The sequence below is a fragment of the Dermacentor andersoni genome, chromosome 2 (genome assembly GCF_023375885.2).
Source record: "Dermacentor andersoni chromosome 2, qqDerAnde1_hic_scaffold, whole genome shotgun sequence".
Classification (NCBI taxonomy): domain Eukaryota; kingdom Metazoa; phylum Arthropoda; class Arachnida; order Ixodida; family Ixodidae; genus Dermacentor; species Dermacentor andersoni.
Genome location: NC_092815.1, coordinates 5,527,443 through 5,544,357, shown reverse-complemented (window position 1 = coordinate 5,544,357; position 16,915 = coordinate 5,527,443). Strand labels below are relative to the sequence as shown.

Sequence of the window (16,915 nt, the reverse complement as noted above, 5' to 3'; positions counted from 1 at the left end):
CTCATTGTTCGACAACGTCGGCCCCGCAACTACCGCCTTTGCAGCGAGCTCCCGAACCTTCGATCTGGTTAAGGCCTGAACGCTAGCCTCACTAAACAAAAGCCCTTTTTCGCGCAGGAGGTGATCGGACCTGTTCGGAAATAGGTACGGGTACTGGGGGGGCAGCATAGATGACACTGCGGCCTCCGTCTCAAGCGCTCCGAAAGGTCCTTCAATAAGCACTTTTGCTACGGGCAGACACACGCTATGAGCTTCCACGGCTTGCTTGATCCATGCGCACTCGCCCGTGAACATATATCGGGTTCTACGTAAGAGGGGTGAACTACATCCATCGTAGCTGCGGAATTGCGAAGCACTCGCCACTCTTTCCCGTTCACGAGGAGGTCTCGCATGTAAGGCTCGAGAAGCTTCATGTTCCCGTCAGTGCTGCATAATGACAAAAACACGACTTTTGTTTTTGTTTCCGGACACTGCGCCGAAAAGTGACCCGGCTTCTGGCACGTATAACACACGCGCGCTTGCCTCGTCTCGAACCGCTTTCTGCATTCGGCTTCGGCTGCCGCCGTCTCCTTAGGTTCGGTCGGACTGCTTTCACTCGCATCCGCACTACGTGTGTTCCCCCTTGCTCTCATGGGTGTGAACTTCGGCCTCTCAAACTTGGAGCCAAATTCACCCTTTTGACCGTCTTTAGCTCCGCGAGCCCGACGCGTCACAAACTCCTCGGCTAGCTCAGCGGCTTTAGCCACCGTACTAACGTCTGGCCTATCCATGACCCAGTACCGCACGTTCTCAAGTAACCGACTATAAAACTGTTTTAAACGGCCGCACCAGGTCAGTCATTTCGAACGATACTCGTTCTCCTGCACCGTGTGCCTGACTTCCATTACGAGCACGTTCCATCTCTACCTCGAGACGCTTCATTTCCAAAGCGTGTTGACGGTCGCGCTCTTCTTTACGTTCGCGCTCATCTTTCTCTTTTTGCTCTTTAAGTTCGCGCTCCTGTTTCTCTTTTTGCTCTTTAAGTTCGCGCTCCTGTCTTTTTGCCGTCTCCCTCTCCTCAATGGTCTCAAGGCATTCCGACAGCTCGTCATCCTCAGCTTCTAACTCAAGAATAGCCCTTAGCAGTTCTGGTCTTCTGAGTTTGTCTGAGACATCCAGACCCAACTCTCTTGCAAGCTCCAGCAATTTCGGTTTGCGCAACGACTTCAAATCCATGGCTGCTCTGAATGCTGCTTTCTCTACTGCCTACTATTGTCTTGCCGCAAACTAACCCGGCAGCGACGACAACCACAATTACCAGCTCTGTTTCTGACACTAACAAAAGCCTGGCAAAACTCGGAAGAAGAAAGTCCCGCACTCACCAAACCTCGCAGCCAAGAATTCAGCGCAGTCGTTCCGCTGCAGGCAACCAGTCATCACACAGGGCTCGTTGCACTGCTCCCGGATGGTCGTTGTGCTGCTCAGCATACAGTCAACCGCATATCTTCGCTGCTGGCCTCCGTTGTCGCGATCTCACCGCTGACAGACAGTTGTTGCATATGGGTCGCAAGCCCCAAGGGTAGCGTTGGCCTGGCGGCCTGGGGCACAACTGGAAGCATCCGAAGGTCCTGGAAAAGCATGAGTCGACTGCTAACAGAACAACTTGTTTATTCTAGCATCGCAAAAGAGCGGCCGGTCAGGTCGCCCGAAGTGGAGAGACGGGAGAGCACGTTACTCGACAGAAGAAATGGAGCCTCTCTCTTGGCGTCCGGGGGCAGCTGCTTTTATACTCTCGCAGTCGCGGGCAAGAAGGAACGTCTCTGGATGAGGCCACGTGACGGCGGCGCTCGGGCACGTCGAGACTAGAAGGTGACGCATCCACCGGGCCGGCGCCGGTCAGACCTCCTCGCTTCACACTTGGGGAGCTCCTCTCCCCGGCTGCCGCGCCTTGACAAGCGTGGGCACCAACATGCACACACACACACACACACACGCACACACGAATACACGTGGCATTGAAACATGCCTGGACGCGCTTGGCGGGGAGGCGTTGCGGCAGCGCTGAACGGGCCAAAATGTCCGCCGCTTTGAACGAAGCCCCGGCGTCCGTTGCATCCGCGCCGGCTATACCGCGCGTCGTAGGTGAAACGTAACACCGGTCTCCATCTAATTAGAAGAACGTCAATAAGAAGCCTCTACACGTTGACGCAAATGCCACTGTATAGTGTTACCTCATCAGTAAACGTATTACTGTTGTTAAGGCTGCCACCTGTTGTTACGGGGACGGGTAGCGTCTGCTTGGAGCTCGAACCATGGTTGAGAGGGTCCGGCAGGGAAGACGAGATGATGTAAGAACAAGTAACAGAAATTTAATACATCGTTATGGGTGAGCGGTGCGCTCGAAGGCAAAAAGTACAGAAACGATCAGCATGCGTGCTCCTGCGCGTAAGGGCAGAGCAGATCACTTCGTGGCGTCTCGCTGGCCTTCTTATGCCCTACACCTTCCGGTCAACCTCTTGTTTTTTGCTTCCTGCTGGAGGGCCTTGTCAGCACACTGGTCTACCCACACACAGGAATGCGGAGAGAAACCACTCCTTGGCTTAGAGATGGTGAGCGTAGCTAGGTCACATCGGGCAGCTCCCACAGAGGGATACGGAGAGAAACCACTCCCTGACGTAGAGGTGGTAAGCGTAGGTCACGTGGGGTCAGCTTCCACAGAGGAATTCATACGGAGAGAAAGCACTCCCTGGCGTAGAGGTGGTGAGCGTAGGTCACGTGGGGTCAGCTCCCACAGAGGAATACGGAAAGAAAACACCCCCTGTCGTATAGGTGGTAAGTGTAGGTCACATGGGGTCAGCTCACACAGAGGAATACGGAGAGAAACCACTCCCTGGCGTAGAGGTCGTGAACGGAGGACACAGGAAAGTAGGATTTGCACGGGTGCATAATCCCATCGCATACACCTGACGGACATGTCTTTTCATGTTGACGGGCGTGATGATCAGGCACGTTGTGTCTCAGGTGTTTGGCATCCGTTATATTGATGGCCGCACAAAGTGAACCATAGCACCCTTTACGCGATGCAGTTTACGCGCAGGCCTCATCGCCTGCCCTCGATTGAAGGCTCTGGTGGAAAGATACCAGGATCTCTCTGTCTTCTTTTTATTCGGGTGGCCTATTGGCAGCGGTATAAGCATGAGAAGTGGAGTTCAGCCAACGTTTATAGTTTCACACGGTGATGTAGCGATAGCAATATGTTGTATCTTAAAGGACCCCTCACGAAGCTAGATAGAAAATTTCATTTATACGCTGGAAGTTGTTACGTGTCCTTTAGGAAGCGTTCTGCAGTAAAAAAATTTCAAATCGACTCACTAATAGCCGAGACAGAACTATTTCAGTGCCGCGAACCAATGATTTCAGGCGGCGAGCTCCACTGCCAAGCGAGACACTCTCTCCACTCGCCCAGTCAGGCCTCTGCAAGCGAAATTCCTTCCCTGCATTCCGCCATACCGGACCTAGAGGATCGTGTGGCGCATACGTTACGGGCCCCGCCTTCATTTTTTCTCCTCGCTTTTTTTACGGCACTGCACACTTCAGCTGACGGCGTTGCGCGCGAGCTGTGATTGTCTCGTTTCGCACAGCGCACTTTTTTCCGCACTGTGCACACGGGCACATGACTAGCGGTATAATTCAGTGCAACATAAATACCGAGGCAGAACAAGCGGATCGCAGAGCATGATCACGCGATGGAACACGGTAGAAAATGGCAGTTTCGGTATCTGTGCACGTGACTGCACGACGTGGGAACAAGCGAACGAAGCGGAAGTACATCTCTCTTGCTTCAGTGCGAAGTAAAACATTTTTATTTATTTTTTATTTATAATTATTTCTCTAAACTTCAATTGGTCAATTCAAGCAACAGATCACCGAAATAACAGATGTTGCCTTGAATAATTCTCGAAGTCACGTGTCACCACGAGGGCCGTCACACTGCGGACACGGCTACGTATACGTGGGGACGCGAGTACGTCATCGTCCGGTTTGGAGTGTGGTCGCCGCGAGGGAAAGGGAAAACGGCGTTCGGATTGAAATTTCCGACCTTTCCGCGGTGCGTAGCGATTTAATTTTTTGCAAACACGATCGTTAGCGCACATTGTATGCTCTGCGCTTGTTAGCTCAACATGGCCAGACCTGGTGAGGGGCCGTTTAAGATAGACGACACATTCTTTCAGGTATCGGAAATACATATACTGATACACACGTCTTTCCAGACGTATTATGATACAAATACAAGATACCTGAAGAGTATCTAAGATTGCATCTAAGATACATGTATCTTCGATACCGCCCAGCACTGAGTGCCCTGTGAGAGTGAAATTCTGTGTTTATGGCGTGAACAGAAGCATTGGAAATAATTATTGAACCCTCGCTCTTTCGGCATATCGTGCGAGATACGAGGATTGTACTTGATTTCTTCGGAGTCCTCGGTGGGCTACACCAGCCACCCGGTCTATATTTGACAAAATTAAGTGGTAGGTTATGAGAATTGGGCACGCACAGTATAAAGTGTGTGGATTAATTATGGTTACTGCAGCAAATTACGTATGCAAGTGATCTATGGCTGATGTTCATGGGAAGTAAATTGTGCGGGGATAGATTACTGGACTTTGTAAAAGTTCCATAAGAAGTGCCGGAAAGCGTTATATGCGGCCAAGGTTTCAAACGGAACAGTCATGCGCGGGCCACGTTTTCAAGAATGTGATTAATTACAGGCAAAATACTCTTGCTGCTTGAAAGGAACAGCTTCGCTGAAAATCGGGTTGTGATTCTGCGAGGTCCACAAGTCTGCCAGCCGCCGTGGTCGCTTAATGGCTAATGGTGTTGGGCTGCTAAGCACGAGATCGCGGGATCAAATCCCGGCCATGGCGACCGCATTTCGATGGGGGGCGAAATGCGAAAACCACGTGTACTTAGAGTTAGGTGCACGTTTACCAACCTCAGGTGGTCCAAATTGTTCCGAAGTCCCCAACTACGGCAGGCCTCATAAACAGGTCGTGGTTTTGGCACGTGTCACAAAGTGCGTGCCCACGCCCCTCTCGAGATGGCCGCCATTGCCGCCGCAGCCGCAACGCCGCTTGCACGTCGATGGGGAGGAGAGCTCCCCATTGGTTCCCGAGCCCGCCGGACCGGTTAGTCACGTGGGTCGGCGGAGCGTGACGAGGGACGAGGCGGCTCGGCGAGCGGGTTTGGGAGACGGAGCAGCGTGGCCGTGCACCGGGAGACAGCTGAAGATGTGGTCGGCAGGCTGAAATCTCGAAGTCAAGCGACAGACGGTGCAAGTCCGTCAAGATCTTCGGCAGCGAGGCATCAACAGCCCGACGCTATTCAGATCGGGATCTCGGCAAGCACGCCACAGATAAGCCTCGTGTTCCGGCCCACTCTCAGAACTTTCCGCCGGACTGTATTTCATTTAATCGCGTTTAATCTTTTATTTAATTATTCATCGCGTGTTGATTCTTGTATGTCGTGTTAGGGCAGTGTCTGCCGCGTTTATGGTCGCGTGTATTTTGCATTTGTGTCGCGTATTTTTTTGTTATTTCGCGAGTGTTAGGAGTTCCCACGTGGTGGGCTTAGTGTCGCGCGAGTGGCGTCAGGGCGTGTGCTGTGTGACCCCCCACGCCTTCCGCGAGCTAGGACCCACTGCTTGTAGTTTGTATGTTCTTTTTTTCATTATATCTCGGACATGATTTTTCTTTATTAAATTGAGTGTGTGTTTGTACGTACGCCTCCCGTGTCATGCCTCTGGTTTACGGTCGATCAGGCGTGAACCTTATCGCCGGTCAGTAGTCGAACCCTCAATAAACGCACGCGGGGTGGGTTTGTTGTCGCCCCATCCCCTCCGGTTCGGAGAGTGCGACTAGCTTACCACCAATCCTTGACAGCACGTAAAACTGCATAACTTATTGTAATAAACAGGTCTGCAGTAATTTCTTTCCCCTTGAACACTTTAGGATTCTTTTGTTTATCACTTGCGATAGCAAGTGCGCGCTCCGAGGGACCTTTAAGGCAGCAATTCATGAAAAGGGCTATCGTTTCGTATCCCCCGTTTTGTTTTTGCTATGCGATGGTACTAATACATGCGTAATAAATTTTCGCGCGTACGTCCGATAGCCCCAGCGTTGTTGATAAGCACGTCCAGCCTATCCTCTGTCTTGATGACGTCGTCGCAGAAATGCCGGACCGACTTGAGCGAATTCATGTCCAGGTGTTTAACGATCACTCGCTGTTGAGTGCGGTCGAATATCTCCTGCGCCACGAGCCGTGCCTTTTGGAGGTTTCGGCAGCCGATGACCACTCTCGCTCCTCTGCGAGCCAGTTCCAAGGCTGTCTCCTTGCCGACACCTGCATGCAACGAGAGCGGTTCCATGCAAAATCGTGGAAGATTCGCGCCCTTTTCATCTTCCTCAAACGTCAGCGTTCCATGCATCTCGTCAACGAACACACAATTAAGCCCTTCCCTGCTCATGGTCATTAGTACCGCGTACGTACGTACTTGAAGGAAAAAAAAAGAACGCGTATCCAAGAAAGAGTGATTACCACTGAGGTAGTAATTTCTCCATCGGCAAGATGTGTGGGTACTCAGTTTAATTTCACCCTTACTGCTAGGCACTTTCGGTGCCAAATGTTTCAAAAGCCGCTGTGTCGGGCACGTTGCCTATTGTTACTGATCGCTTTGACAATTAACTGCTTTAGCGCACACTTGTTTATTTCTTTTGCTTTTTTTTTTTCGCGTATGCTGTAAACCCAACATTCGTGGCCGGTGCTCCGCTGTAGATATGTTACATGGGCTTTCAGGATAACAAGAACAACAACCACTTAAATCAGCTCTGCTCGTCTTAGAAATTGTGCAAATGCAACTTCATCAGCGCACTATCTCGATAAATCTCCGCGACCTCAGTTCTCGGCAACGAAGCTTTGCAGCAGGTTTCCCTTAGTGCAACACATGGTCACGTATACTCAGCACGTAAATGTGGTCGATGTCTCTGGAGCCAATGTTCCACCAAGGGGGCTCGTATTCACCTCACCTAGCGAGGGCGAGGTGGGGGGGGGGGGGATTGTGAGAAGAGCGAGCTGTGTCAACGTTGCCAAGGGAGGCAGTTGTAGCATCGACGAAAACGTCGAAACGTTGGCTTCAGTGACACCTTGCTCGGGCACCTTTCGATCACTATTTTAATGGCGATCGAGGTTCGTTCTTTGTAGCTCTTACTCTATAAACGCGACAGCGTTAAAGGCACACTAAAGGCAAATACTAAGTCAAGCCAAAGTGATAGATTAGTGCCAGAGAATCTCCAAGGTGTCAATATTATCGCGAACAGAGCCTTAATAATCAAGAAATTGAGGTAAATGCAGGACATGATTAGACTCTCCCGGGACATTCAAGCACTTGCCGGATGACGAAAGCTCTCCTCAGTTAAATTCTCACTACTACTCAACTACTCAATGCAGAAAACATTCTTGTATTATAAGATGAAATAAAAATGCTACTGGTCCAGTTCTCTTTCCTTTTTAGAAAAAAAGAACTCATTGCATTTACTCTTGACAACGCCGCTGGTGGTCGAAACGTTTCGTTTTCGTTCGACTCTTCGCCGCCCACGCTTTCTCGTTTTAGTAGTTTCGTTATCGCGTAGTGCGTCGCTGGTTTTTCTGTCTCGCGAAACTCGCACATACTGCAGGTAGCAGAGCATTCAACTTCCATGTTATGTCGCGGGATGCCCGAACGGTGTACGCCACTTGACCCAACAACAGCTGCAGCGGCGAATCCACCGCTCTCTTTTTATCTATGTTAGCTCGGTACCGCCGTCTGTTGGACGCCGTTTTACTCACCGACGTCAGCACATTGTCAGGTTTTTGGAATGGTACTCTTAAACAGTCCGCGTCGAATTAGTATTTGCCTTTAGTGCCCCTTTAAGCAGCCAGTGTCGCAGCAAATCCGACGTCGGAGTCGCCGTCCGCGTCACACGTCGCATCGGCAAAGATATTATCGTGCCAGGCATACCGAGGCCGTTCATGTTACGCAAGGAATTCCCTGAGCAAATTGGATTTCTCAAACTAAAATACATAGAAGTATCATGAACTACGACTTACAATCTACAGAAATAATAGCCCTGGGATTGTAATTTGAGTATGCGAGAAAACGTAAGTTTGTTACGCGAAAACTCAAATAAACCCCTCTTCCAGCGTTTTACAGTGCCCAGACCGGAGACGGCGTCAGCCGTTTGCGCACGCCGGCGTAACTATCTGATACCCCTGTCACACGGGCACCCGCGAACTCCGTTGAGCATGAAACTCCCTAACGGAGATTGACGGCAATGGAGTTGCGGCCGTGCTACACGGCACAGCGCGAGCTTTCGACGGGCGCCGCACGGGGTACAAACGGCGCTGCTGCGCTTACTTCCGCGTGCAACTGTTCACATATACGGTCGCCGTTAAAGTAATCTATGTGCATTTCTTTAACGCAGTATGTAATAATATAAAATCACAGCGAGAAACTTTGCGGTACGTTACCGCAAGACTTTTGTTTTCCAAGCATAGCGAAGTTGCAAGCGATGCTGGCCACACTGCGCTCTTGCTTTCGTGCGTGGGCAGAGCGGGTCACGTTGTTGGGCCGGTGCGCTTCGAGTTGTGATTCCGCGTTGTAATCGCGCGTGTCTGTGTGTTCGCGGTGCGCCGGGATCGCTCATGGTGCGTGTCACCCGGAGAATTTTACCCGTACCGCTTGAACGATACGTGCGGCTCCCGTGGATATAAAAACAAAACAAAATGGCGGAACGACGTTTCCCGATGCAGCGTGGCGAAGCATTGGTGTAGAGAGTACAGGTGCTGATGCCCTTAAAAACAAATTAAAACTTCCATTATGTGGCATATATCCCAAGGCAAAAAAAAAGAAATAATGCTAAGATTTGTAAATGAACCAGTTACGACGATTTTACTAGCGTGGTTTTCTGCAGAACTGTAGCTGCCTGGGAACGAGAGTACTCCATCCAACCGTAATGGTCATTGCCGAACTCCCTTCGCCCAATATCTCCATTAAACTTCCTTGGCGCAAGGGAGACCGTGTGACAGGGAGCGCAACTCCATTGGCGTAAAGACGAAGGAGTTCAATGGAGTTCGCGGGTGCCCGTGTGACAGGGGTATGAGTCCATGGGGCAGCGTGCCCGTTTCGTTGAAAGCCTTCCAGATGGCGCTCGCCACCGCCGCATCGCGGCATCTGTGAGAGGCCGAGTTTCTACCAGAAAGCCCGCCTTCGTGCATAGCGTTCTCCGTGAGCGTTTCCCGGTAAACATTACGGTTACATACTCTGTAGTTGCCGGGAAGCGTGAGAAGCAGTCAGGGATCTTTGAATGCTATCGCGTTTCACTCTGAGAGGCGAAGCTTAGGCGTCCTCCAAATTTTTTTATTTAAGTTTTATATAGGCGCCGCCATTTATATGCCTTCTTTTGTACTTTGTATTCCACTTTTCTTTAAATTAAATATTGCCAGAAACTATAGCGGGGTCATTGTCTAAGTGAAGCGAGAGAACCCCGGTGTAAGTTTGCTGATGTGTCCCACTGCGCAAGATGCGAGCGTGTGTGCAAGGCGAGCGGCAAAGCGACGGAAATGGCGACAGATAGAAGGCGAAGGGATGACTAGAGTTGAGGATTGGGCGAGTTGGTATTGCATTCTAGAACTGGTACAGCGCAACATACATAAGGGATGACGCTGTTTCTTGGCTCACTCAGCCTGTTTGCGCCTCCGTACCCGTGCTGCTTACCTTCGCGGGGTCAAGGCCTGCAGGTCGCCCACTCAAGAATACTGAGCAAAGTTCACCAATAAAGCTGCTAATTTAATAGCCGTTGACAGGGTGTAGTCGTTGCCAGTATAAAGTGACCAAAAGCCCCCGATTTATCTTCATCCCAAGAATAAGATTTGCCCAACAGAGCCGCCAACAACGCTAGTTTAGCCGCGTCCTTCGATAGCGTAATAGAGAAATTTAAAACCTGGCTCAACTTATCTGTAAGGCTCTTTACATGCAAGCAAGCTTGTCTGACTGATTTAACAGACGAAATCAAAGCCAGCTAGAATTTGTCAGACTTTTGTCTGACAAATTCGTCATTTGTCAGAATTTGTCAGACATGAGCATACAATAAAATATTTTTAAAAAAGTTATGGTAAAAAGCCTTTGTGATCAGTAACACCGCTGTCGCTCTTCCCTTTCTCTGAATTTGTTGGCGGTTTTTTCTTGAGATGAATGCCTACGCCTGCAACCTGGGTCAAATCTCAGTTCTACTGAAGGCCAACTGCAAGGAAATTTCGGACCGAGAAAACAGCCTAGGTTTGGATAATGAAGACACAGAGGAGCCTCCACGCAAAATTTGGCATCTGAAATGCTAGGGGAAGCGTGGCGAAAAGCTTAATATAATAGAATTTTTGGATGCCGAGACGAAAAAAAGAAAAGGAGACGCCACCACAACCACTCGCTGGAAGTGACGTATGACCTAGAATGCGTGGTTACTCGGCCTGCGATCCGCGCAAGCCTGTGGCACACTGAAGAATCCCCGAGGCTGCGAGGTCATGACGACAACCACCACGTGCACGCGTCGTCCGCTTAGATGTTGTTTAAACGCGGCCAGCAGGAGCAATGTACCAGCCCTGCGGTATTGCCAATGGTGCTTCAGTGGTACAGATGTGAGCTCATTTTTACCGAATTTAGCCAAAATGAAATGCCGTTGGCCTTAAAGGCAAGTTCAGTATCCATTTCTTTTCTCGCGAACAAGTTGAACAAGGGCGATCAAGACATCAGCAGGAGACAGGAGGGCAATCGCCTGCTCACCCGAAGTGGCCCCCGTGACGACGACCGTGCTTCCCTCCATGGAGGCCTGCGAGCGGCACACGGCGGGCTTCTCCCACACATGTTCGAAGGCGAGCAGGACGATCTTCGCGAACAGCAAGAGCTCGGCCACGAGCGCCTGGAGCCACAGCACGAGGCCCGCTGGCTGCTTCTCCTCACTGCCTGCCCGAGCAGCGATGCGTGGCACTTGCATGGCTGCGCCGGAAATGACGCTTATCACTGCAATCACGGTCCCTTTACAAAAGTGCCGGTTGACCTTAAATAGTGGTAGTTTAGACACACTTGCTTTGACGTTTTGAGAGCGGCGTCTTAATGTCAGTATTATCACTACCCTCGAACATCACGTTTATTAACCAGGACGTCAAGATTACCGCAGATGTTAATATTGCTTACATTATCGGCATCGTCGTTGTATGCATTTGTGAAAATGTTCACTTTTATAACAATTGCATCGATGAAAATGCATCATCACGCGCTATTACAAAATTAACACTGGGGTGCGCATGAATCCCTGCGAAGTAAGAAAAATTCCTGCATTGCCTCCCTGCTCATTTGCAATGTATTGAATTACCTTCTGTGCTTGGCCACAAGTGTATGCATCTGAATTATATTGCGGACTCATTAGCTAAGGCGTTACTTATACGGCCCTGTTCTTCCTTTGGTACCATACTTCACTGTGGTTAGATTCTGCGTGCGTACTGTTAAGCAAGCCTTGACTAACCCCAGGCTAACTTCTTTTATTGAGCGTCGGCAGCTCTTGTGTTCCTAGTGTTCTTATGCATACAATACACGCAGGCTTGAAGTACCCGTCTTCGAGTTACGCTGTCGTTACGCTTAACCTACACAAATCTGGCTTGAGGCATTCTCCCTTTTGATTTTCTTTATGGAGGAGGAAACAACCTCACTTCTTTCTTTTCGTGCCACGGCTTTACTATACTGATAAAAACAATCTTAAAAATTCCCTTTCGTGATATAGGCCTGGATCTGACAGTTTCGGTTGTCATTCCCTTATTTGAAGCTTACTCCTGGGTACACCCACAGGAATGTCATCGCCGCCGTCGAGCATTCCATTAATTATTCCATCGATTGGCCAGGTAAATATGCATCCTTCATCATTATTATTTCTAGTACATTTAAATTCAAGCTACGTCCGCAATGCTTTTGATGTATTACATTGAAATGATTAAATTTCACAAATCTGCAAATAAAATTCATTTTCTGTATCCAGTCGGCCTTATAGACACCTGTGTCTTGGCCCATCAGCCACAGAGGGTGTGAGTTAAGAGGAGAAAAGAGACGAACAAGAAAAGCAGCTTTTGTGTAGTGTTTCTAATTCTTTGAAATCAATCGATTCCATCATACCACGCCTCGTGCACGCTGTGCCAGGCCACGAAGGTTACGCATTAAATGAAGAAGCAGGTGCACTCGCACTGGCATCCCACGACGGTTCAGCAATTCTCATTTTACAATCGTTGGTTTTCGTTACTGCGGCGCGATTCAGAAAATTTGCAACTGCAAATAACATCGCCAAATCATCGTTGTGCACATCTGATTTGATGGCACAACAAATGCTTCGCTCCGACCCTCAGGGATATACGGTCCCGCACTACACCGTTCTAAGGTCTCACTGCTGTGTTTTAGATTTCTGCCATCGCCGCCGCCTGCTGCTCGTGCGTCCACCTACCGCGATTGTGAAGATACGGCCTGGCCCACGTGACCACCGACTGACGTCGCTTTCCTGGAAGGGAAAGATACTGCGCCTGCGCTGTGACTCCTCGGTCGAGCGCCACCGCACGGCGTAAAAGGCACTGCTTCGCTCCGTACTCTCTTCGATATGCGGTCACACACGACACCGTTCTGACGTCACACTTCCGTGTTTTATATTTCTGCCATCGCCGCCGCTTGCTGCTCGTGCGTCCACCTACCGCGATTGTGAAGTTCGGCATGGCCCACGTGTCCACCGACTGACGTCGCTTTCCTGGAAGGGAAAGCTACTACGCCTGCGCTGTGACTCCTCGGTCGAGCGCCACCACACGGCATAAAAGGCACTGCTTCGCTCCGACCCTCTTCGATATGCGGTCACACACGACACCGTTCTGACGTCACACTTCCGTGTTTTATATTTCTGCCATCGCCGCCGCTTGCTGCTCGTGCGTCCACCTACCGCGATTGTGAAGTTCGGCATGGCCCACGTGTCCACCGACTGACGTCGCTTTCCTGGAAGGGAAAGCTACTACGCCTGCGCTGTGACTCCTCGGTCGAGCGCCACCACACGGCATAAAAGGCACTGCTTCGTTCCGACCTCTTCGATATGCGGTCACACACGACACCGTCCTAACGTCACACTTCCGTGTTTTAGGTTTCTGCCATCGCCGCCGCCTGCTGCTCGTGCGTCCACCTACCGCGATTGTGAAGTTCGGCCTGGCCCACGTGACCACCGACTGACGTCGCTTTCCTGGAAGGGAAAGCTACTACGCCTGCGCTGGGACTCCTCGGTCGAGCGCCACCGCACCACATAAAAGGCACTGCTTCGCTCCGACCCTCTTCGATATGCGGTCACACACGACACCATCCTAACGTCACACTTCCGTGTTTTATATTTCTGCCATCGCCGCCGCTTGCTGCTCGTGCGTCCACCTACCGCGAATGTGAAGATACGGCCTGGCCCACGTGACCACCGACTGACGTCGCTTTCCTGGAAGGGAAAGCTACTACGCCTGCGCTGGGACTCCTCGGTCGAGCGCCACCGCACGGCATAAAAGGCACTGCTTCGCTCCGACCCTCTTCGATATGCGGTCACACACGACACCGTTCTGACGTCACACTTCCGTGTTTCATATTTCTGCCATCGCCGCCGCCTGCTGCTCGTGCGTCCACCTACCGCGATTGTGAAGATACGGCCTGGCCCACGTGACCACCGACTGACGTCGCTTTCCTGGAAGGGAAAGCTACTACGCCTGCGCTGGGACTCCTCGGTCGAGCGCCACCGCACGGCATAAAAGGCACTGCTTCGCTCCGACCCTCTTCGATATGCGGTCACACACGACACCGTTCTGACGTCACACTTCCGTGTTTCATATTTCTGCCATTGCCGCCGCTTGCTGCTCGTGCGTCCACCTACCGCGATTGTGAAGATACGGCCTCGCCCACGTGACCACCGACTGACGTCGCTTTCCTGGAAGGGAAAGCTACTACGCCTGCGCTGTGACTCCTCGGTCGAGCGCCACCGCACGGCATAAAAGGCACTGCTTCGCTCCGACCTCTTCGATATGCGGTCACACACGACACCGTCCTAACGTCACACTTCCGTGTTTTAGGTTTCTGCCATCGCCGCCGCCTGCTGCTCGTGCGTCCACCTACCGCGATTGTGAAGTTCGGCCTGGCCCACGTGACCACCGACTGACGTCGCTTTCCTGGAAGGGAAAGCTACTACGCCTGCGCTGGGACTCCTCGGTCGAGCGCCACCGCACCACATAAAAGGCACTGCTTCGCTCCGACCCTCTTCGATATGCGGTCACACACGACACCATCCTAACGTCACACTTCCGTGTTTTATATTTCTGCCATCGCCGCCGCTTGCTGCTCGTGCGTCCACCTACCGCGAATGTGAAGATACGGCCTGGCCCACGTGACCACCGACTGACGTCGCTTTCCTGGAAGGGAAAGCTACTACGCCTGCGCTGGGACTCCTCGGTCGAGCGCCACCGCACGGCATAAAAGGCACTGCTTCGCTCCGACCCTCTTCGATATGCGGTCACACACGACACCGTTCTGACGTCACACTTCCGTGTTTCATATTTCTGCCATCGCCGCCGCCTGCTGCTCGTGCGTCCACCTACCGCGATTGTGAAGATACGGCCTGGCCCACGTGACCACCGACTGACGTCGCTTTCCTGGAAGGGAAAGCTACTACGCCTGCGCTGGGACTCCTCGGTCGAGCGCCACCGCACGGCATAAAAGGCACTGCTTCGCTCCGACCCTCTTCGATATGCGGTCACACACGACACCGTTCTGACGTCACACTTCCGTGTTTCATATTTCTGCCATTGCCGCCGCTTGCTGCTCGTGCGTCCACCTACCGCGATTGTGAAGATACGGCCTCGCCCACGTGACCACCGACTGACGTCGCTTTCCTGGAAGGGAAAGCTACTACGCCTGTGCTGTGACTCCTCGGTCGAGCGCCACCGCACGGCATAAAAGGCACTGCTTCGCTCCGACCTCTTCGATATGCGGTCACACACGACACCGTCCTAACGTCACACTTCCGTGTTTTAGATTTCTGCCATCGCCGCCACCTGCTGCTCGTGCGTCCACCTACCGCGATTGTGAAGATACGGCCTGGCCCACGTGTCCACCGACTGACGTCGCTTTCCTGGAAGGGAAAGCTACTACGCCTGCGCTGTGACTCCTCGGTCGAGCGCCACCGCACGGCATAAAAGGCACTGCTTCGCTCCGACCCTCTTCGATATGCGGTCACACACGACACCGTTCTGACGTCACACTTCCGTGTTTTAGATTTCTGCCATCGCCGCCGCCTGCTGCTCGTGCATCCACCTACCGCGATTGTGAAGATACGGCCTGGCCCACGTGTCCACCGACTGACGTCGCTTTCCTGGAAGGGAAAGCTACTACGCCTGCGCTGTGACTCCTCGGTCGAGCGCCACCGCACGGCATAAAAGGCACTGCTTCGCTCCGACCCTCTTCGATATGCGGTCACACACGACACCGTTCTAACGTCACACTTCCGTGTTTTAGATTTCTGCCATCGCCGCCGCCTGCTGCTCGTGCGTCCACCTACCGCGATTGTGAAGTTCGGCCTGGCCCACGTGTCCACCGACTGACGTCGCTTTCCTGGAAGGGAAAGCTACTACGCCTGCGCTGTGACTCCTCGGTCGAGCGCCACCGCACGGCATAAAAGGCACTGCTTCGCTCCGACCCTCTTCGATATGCGGTCACACACGACACCGTTCTAACGTCACACTTCCGTGTTTTAGATTTCTGCCATCGCCGCCGCCTGCTGCTCGTGCGTCCACCTACCGCGATTGTGAAGATACGGCCTGGCCCACGTGTCCACCGACTGACGTCGCTTTCCTGGAAGGGAAAGCTACTACGCCTGCGCTGTGACTCCTCGGTCGAGCGCCACCGCACGGCATAAAAGGCACTGCTTCGCTCCGACCCTCTTCGATATGCGGTCACACACGACACCGTTCTAACGTCACACTTCCGTGTTTTAGATTTCTGCCATCGCCGCCGCCTGCTGCTCGTGCGTCCACCTACCGCGATTGTGAAGATACGGCCTGGCCCACGTGTCCACCGACTGACGTCGCTTTCCTGGAAGGGAAAGCTACTACGCCTGCGCTGTGACTCCTCGGTCGAGCGCCACCGCACGGCATAAAAGGCACTGCTTCGCTCCGACCCTCTTCGATATGCGGTCACACACGACACCATCCTAACGTCACACTTCCGTGTTTTAGATTTCGGCCATCGCCGCCGCCTGCTGCTCGTGCGTCCACCTACCGCGATTGTGAAGATACGGCCTGGCCCACGTGACCACCGACTGACGTCGCTTTCCTGGAAGGGAAAGCTACTACGCCTGCGCTGTGACTCCTCGGTCGAGCGCCACCGCACCACATAAAAGGCACTGCTTCGCTCCGACCCTCTTCGATATGCGGTCACACACGACACCGTTCTAACGTCACACTTCCGTGTTTTAGATTTCTGCCATCGCCGCCGCCTGCTGCTCGTGCGTCCACCTACCGCGATTGTGAAGATACGGCCTGGCCCACGTGACCACCGACTGACGTCGCTTTCCTGGAAGGGAAAGCTACTACGCCTGCGCTGGGACTCCTCGGTCGAGCGCCACCGCACGGCATAAAAGGCACTGCTTCGCTCCGACCCTCTTCGATATGCGGTCACACACGACACCGTTCTGACGTCACACTTCCGTGTTTCATATTTCTGCCATTGCCGCCGCTTGCTGCTCGTGCGTCCACCTACCGCGATTGTGAAGATACGGCCTGGCCCACGTGTCCACCGACTGACGTCGCT

At 52.4% G+C, this 16,915-nt stretch overlaps 1 protein-coding gene across 3 annotated transcripts in view; it reads right to left on the bottom strand.

Moving 5' to 3' along the window:
* LOC126543023 (retinol dehydrogenase 11-like) overlaps window positions 1-16,915 on the bottom strand; it is a 132,029-nt gene that overhangs the window by 91,336 nt on the left and 23,778 nt on the right. For all 3 annotated transcript variants that reach the window (XM_055077581.1, XM_055077582.2, XM_055077579.1), the window contains exons 2-3: window positions 10,850-11,062; window positions 6,142-6,381 (exon numbers count right to left, since the gene is read on the bottom strand). In XM_055077581.1, the coding sequence (XP_054933556.1) occupies window positions 6,142-6,381; window positions 10,850-11,060 (451 nt within the window). In that variant the 5' untranslated portion in view covers window positions 11,061-11,062. The remainder of the gene's footprint in view (window positions 1-6,141; window positions 6,382-10,849; window positions 11,063-16,915) is intronic.